The sequence below is a fragment of the Carassius carassius genome, chromosome 6 (assembly GCF_963082965.1).
Source record: "Carassius carassius chromosome 6, fCarCar2.1, whole genome shotgun sequence".
In the NCBI taxonomy this organism is placed as follows: Eukaryota; Metazoa; Chordata; class Actinopteri; order Cypriniformes; family Cyprinidae; genus Carassius; species Carassius carassius.
In genome coordinates, this window is record NC_081760.1 from 28,116,888 (window position 1) to 28,122,887 (window position 6,000).

Sequence of the window (6,000 nt, forward strand, 5' to 3'; positions counted from 1 at the left end):
TTCAGCCTGCGCTAGTAATGTTACGTTCTTGAATGAATCGTTCTTATTGAACGAATCTTTTAGGTGAACAAATCGTTCTAGTTCACGTAATCCATTGACTCATACTTCTTGTTCACTAAAATTACTCCCTCCACAGCAGGGCGGCGCTATAAGCAGCGCATGCGTAGATCAGTGAACCAGATAGCTAACTAAATCTGTTAATGACTAATGACTAAATCTTGAGCCAATAGCCTTCGACTATGAGATGTGATTTGTTGAATGTAGTGAATGAATACGCCCTTCACTGAACGAGTTTCATTTGAGTCTGAACAAGATCGAAAGGTCTTCTCGTTCGTGAACGAAATGACAAAATGGTACCCTACATGTTGTTCGTGAATGAAATTAATTAAATGAATGAACTGGTACATATCTCCTTTGTGAACTAAATGAATAAGAGTGTACCGGTTCAGGCGGCAATTTAGCATGTCGATCACGATCAGCAATCAGCAGAAAGCCGATGCAAAGCGCAGTTACTGTGCACATACGCTTTTTTATTCATATTGAGCATACAGAACATAACACCACATTTAATCTCTGATTTATGAATATGTAAATGCCTGCCCAAACAATTAAAATATTAATTATGCAAGAAAACCTTGTGCTTTGGTCATGTGAACCACTTATTTATACTTTATTTCTTTAATAAGTAGATTATTCACACATTTCATTAAAGCTAAATAGTTTTTTTGCCACAAGTAAATACCTTTGTTGACTTAACACAAGACTTTTTTGCCACCTGCTGAGTATTTATGTAATATGAAGAAATGGTCACTGAACGAATCAGTGAACGAATCTGAATGAATCATTTTGTTGAACGAACGGAAAATGGACGAATCTCTTGAAAGAATAAAAATTTCCACCACTAGCCTGCTCGTGAGGCCTCTTCTTCTTCTTGCTTTATGACAGATCACAGACTTATTAGAGCATTACCACCACCTATCTGTCAAGTTGACCATTGACACTCCTAATTGAGATTGTAGATAGAGTGCCAATGCTCCATTTGACAGATAGGTGGTGGTAATGCTCTTATAAGTCTGCGATCCGCCATAAAGCAAGAAGAAGATGACGCCAGTCATCCAGTCATCCAGAAGGCGCCAGGGTCCTGACTCGTCAGATTTTCCTACCAGGGTTTACTGCACATGTGCACATCAATATTGCATCCTTTTTCTCATGCTTAACAACAATATTTAATGTATCTGCATTAATGTAAGGGCAGGTTTAAGCTATTAATATGTAGAAGAAAAAAAATGTATTGTTGGTTTCCTGTAGCTGTATACTTTCTAGCTTCAACCGCAAATATAACACGTAATTACTGTATTTGCATTACTGTAAGAATCAGAATCAGAAAGAGCTTTATTGCCAAGTATGCTTGCGCATACAAGGAATTTGTTTTGGTGACATAAGCTTCAAGTACACAGAGACAACAACACACAGACAAAAAAAAATATTAGGCAAATTAATAAGTGTATAAACAATTGTGCTATAAATGATAATGGAATAGGATTGAGTAAGATGCAGGGATGTACTAGGATGGAGGGGTAACCAATAAATATATGGATATTGCACATAAGGGTAGGTTTAGGCTTGTGGTAGGTGTAGATGTTCATAAACCATCATTTTACAAGGGGTGTGCACGGATAGTTGAACATTCGAATATTTGTTCTGAATGATGCGCTCTCTCCATGAAGATGCGGAAATTTCAGCAAAGGATAGATGGATTTGCAGCACAAAAAAATCGCTTTCCATAACTCTGCTACTAAATTTATTTCAAAATGGCAATCCATATACAACTATGATCAGCTGTTCCTTCATCTTGGCTGAGCTTTCAACGTTGTTACGGGAAAAGATGAAGCAGAATGTTTAGTTCTTGTCACAAAAGTTGAGATGTTTTTAACTCGATGCGTTGCGGACGCGCTTGGAAAAAACGGGCGCGTTGGACCGCATTGCTTCCATTATGAGCGCGCAAACCACAAACGCGCAAACATTGGAAATAAAAAACTTGAGCGAGCAAAAGACGCGATATGTGAACGGTCCCTAAGAACTGCGGTCTTCTACAGTACTTCAAATATGCCGTGGAGAATCACAGAAAGTGACCAAATTCAAGAACATTGTTGCAGCATCTCTCAAGCAACGGATTAAACACTGCTAACTTGGAGAATGCAGTGAAAACTCCTCTTCTCACGTCTGCCCTAGACCCTCGGCACAAACATCTCAGGTTTCTCGATGAAAACATGAGAGAAGTAAAAAAACAAAAAAAACCTTTTTGAACATTATCAGATCATTTTCCTTGAGGCGAGTGGTGCGGATGCACCCGCCGCCACCAACGATGAAGAGGATGCAATGCCCACTCGTCGGAAAAGGCTGAGCCAGTTCTTCAGCGATGATTACAGAGAGTCCAGCCGAGATGAGTGGGAACAGTTCTTGCTGTAGCCATGTATTCCTCCAGATGAGGATCCCATTTAGTGGTGAAACGAAAACACGAAGCGATTCACAAAACTTATTCGCTTAGCACACCGTTATTTGTGTGTCCCGACAATGTCTGTGCCATCAGAGTGCGTTTTCTCCGCGGCCGGCCTTATTGTTAACAGACTAAGGAGGCGACTTTCCCCCGATCATGTTTACATGCCCGTATTTCTTAACAAGAACATGTAAAACAATAGAAAAAGCAAAAAAGCAAAAAAAGATTTTCTGACAGTTTAAAAGTTTCAAAGTTAAGTGTAGGCTACGTTCTACAATAGCCTAATTACTGCAGGCTGCTTTACGTTTTTTCTTTGTTCACTCTTTTTTTTATCTGTACTTTTGTTTGTTTGCACGCATTGTTAAAGGTTTTCAGCTACAAAACACGATGAGTAATGTTCAAGCTTATTGTGTGTAAACTTGTTCAAAATGACGGAAACAATAAATGTTGCTGAAAAATAACGTCTGTCTCATTAAACTTAATTTAAATAAACAAATTTTCTTTTTTGTGAGCTCAAATATTCGAATGTGATATTTGCGGAAACTGCCCATCCCTACATTTTACAGGTAGAATTTTTCGGTGTTGAATTGTACTACCCACTGTTTTAATGGAAAATCTGACAGGGTAGCACAAATCGACAGAACACCGGCTATTGAGAACACGCTCAGGACAGTTCGGACATTAATTTGGTTTTGTTTGTGTATGTTTTTTTTTACTCTCAAAGCCGTGATTCCCATCCACTTCCTTTATATTACTGAAAGACTGCATCGTTTTGAGTAAAAAATCTCAGTTTGTGTTCTACTGAAGAAACAAAGTCACCAAAGTCACCATCTTGGATGCCCTGTGGGTAAGCAGATAAACATAACATTTTCCTTTTTGGGTGAACTATCCCTTTAATGTATCTTGAGCCCTTGACCTTATATTTAAAAGCAGCATATAAGGACTTTGTGGAGCCTATGGCTTTACAATAAATCAGCAAATTTCTGTTGCCACATACATTTGTCCAAAGTTGTCAGATTTAAAAAGGGATTGTCCCGTGACTCTAAAACCATGAAACAAAAAACCAAACCATAAAACGTTGAACCGTGCCACCCCTATATATAGGCCTATAAAATATGCCTTGTTAAATATTTATTTGTAAATTATATGTACATTTATTTATTTTTACACTACCCAAAACACTTTTTTACAGTAAAATCATTTTCTCACATGGCAAGGTAACTTAACCCATTTTTAATTCAACATGTTTGCATTCTTCTTAAAACGTCTGCCTTGTAGATTCAAACGGATAAACTTGACCACATAAGAACCTCATACTGAATTTTCTGCATTTTCAGTTTGCAAGTGCATCTTACTGGCATCTTCAATATGGAGAAGATTTTCACATTTCTTTCAAACCTCTGCACCCACTGGCACTAACGTTCGCCCACATTATTCCTCGAAAAACAACTTGGCTGCTTCCTTCCCCATTGCTGTCCATCAAGGGTCCCTGTGTGTACCATTTGGTCAGGCTTACCTATGCACTTGATCTCGAAGCCCCGCGGTGGTTTGAGGGCTCTCCGTGTCCATCCTTCCCTCAGGACCTCCAAATGATCCTCCTTGCCTTGAATGAGCAGAACATGTTCATCTATCCAGCCCAAGAAGAAGGTCTCCGATATGGCGTCCGTGACTTTCTTATTCCAGAAGTGCTGCATGTTCTCCGCTTTGAAGTCGGCGAATATCTCATAGCCGGTGTGATGGTGCTGAAGCTTCTCCGTGGCCGTGGCCGCCTCCTCCACGCTGACCCGCGACAGCACTATGGCCAGGGAATGGGGCGCTATCTGAAGGAACTTCTCCATTCTCGGCGCGTTTCACGCACAGGCCACGGCGTGGATTGCGAGCCTGTCCGATGCTTCGCGACACTCACACGGTGTTTTATTGCGCACCTTATTGAATTTCCAAAACGAACACATTGCACCGTATTTCAGTTTATGTCCAGGAGCCGAGGCGCTGCGCGTGACGGCGGAGGGTCCACCAGCATGACACGCGAGACGCCAATGTCATTTATTTATCAAACAAATAACGCTTACAACGTCGCGTTCTGTACGGTGCGCCCATAGCCCGATGCCAGCGGTCCGGTGGGCAATATTAACCAGGCACTGCACTGATGGGCAAAGAAGCTGAGCTGAATGATCAATGGGTCTGTCCGTATTAATAGATCTCAGCCTGCCTCTATCCACAACTCACCTGCGACATTCTGCGCATACGGCCGAGAGCAAGCGAGACCGATTCCTCCACCATCGAGGCCTCTTGAACGGTGGACTGATCGATCACTGCATTCATTGGTGATGTTTGCTGGCCATAAAGCTCACGAGATGACTTCATCCCTTCTTATTTATGTCTTCATTAGTGCACTCCGTGGTTGCCTCCCAGTCGGTCTTGTACGTTATGGGGTGTTCATATAGACCGTACACTTTCTGATGTCACACCGTTGTCTCGTCTCGGAGGCGTCGGGGTCTTGTCCCTGACGCCTTGCGCCTGGTGTCCGGTGATGCGGATTAGATTGGATGTGTCGACAGAGAGCGCGCGGATCACCAGATGTTTTCCTGACTCCACCTACAGGCGGCCTTCAAAACATCGCGAGTATAGTGCACGAGCCTCGCAACAGGTGAACACGGGGAAAGCAGAGCGAGAGCTGGCACTCACAGATTAGTGCAATGCATTTTAACACTTTTTACGAAAGGAAATGATAGGGTGGACTTGAAAGTTGAAAGGAGATGAAAGTTCAGGCTATGTCTGTGTCCTATGTTTTACTTTATGTAACCGGCTCATTCTTTGTATCCGCTGCATTAAGTTCTTGATGCAAACTGTCAAAATGTTGCATCTTAACCGAGTAAAATTATATTAGACTGATTAAAAAGGGAAAATACGATTTTTATTTTACTACACACAATGCTTGTGGTCCAAAACAAAGGCCTACTTATTATATCTGTAATCATCTTGATTTATTTAGCTATGTTTTTTTTGTCGCCTCTATGGACACTACGTTATTAATCAGTAGTTTAATAATATCATGGTTAAATGTCAATCCTTCAAGAAAATCACTCATGTAGGCCTGCAGCATGCATTTTCTGAGCAGTAAGTTCAAGTTGAGCTTTATTGTAGTATATAGTAAACAAAGAACTGTACAGCGAAATTATGAGAAATCAAATTAAATCCAGAGGTATTCATAAATTCATGGAATTCTTAAGCTTTATGTATTTTTCCATAACAGTATACTGTAGATATTTTGTTAGTTAGTGTTTATAAAAAATGTAGGTTAGGCCATTAACTTGACATTTTATGATTAAATGTAAATACGTTTCATTTTTGTTTTTCAAAGGTTTTAAAGCTCAAAAGGCACTGAATAGAATCTCCTCAGCCACAAATATGGTAGTGGGATATTCATTTTATTAAAAGAAATAAAGAATTCTTAGCCAACATGAATTAATTTTAGTTGAAATAGAAAATTAAATTAAAAGCTT

At 40.2% G+C, this 6,000-nt stretch overlaps 1 protein-coding gene across 1 annotated transcript in view; it reads right to left on the reverse strand.

The window, feature by feature from the left end:
• LOC132142574 (storkhead-box protein 2-like) overlaps positions 1–5,186 on the reverse strand; it is a 59,133-nt gene extending 53,947 nt beyond the window's left edge. The window contains exon 1 of the mRNA XM_059552541.1: positions 4,014–5,186. Coding sequence (XP_059408524.1) covers positions 4,014–4,335 — 322 coding nt within the window. The 5' untranslated portion in view covers positions 4,336–5,186. The remainder of the gene's footprint in view (positions 1–4,013) is intronic.
• Between the last annotated feature and the right edge of the window lie 814 nt (positions 5,187–6,000).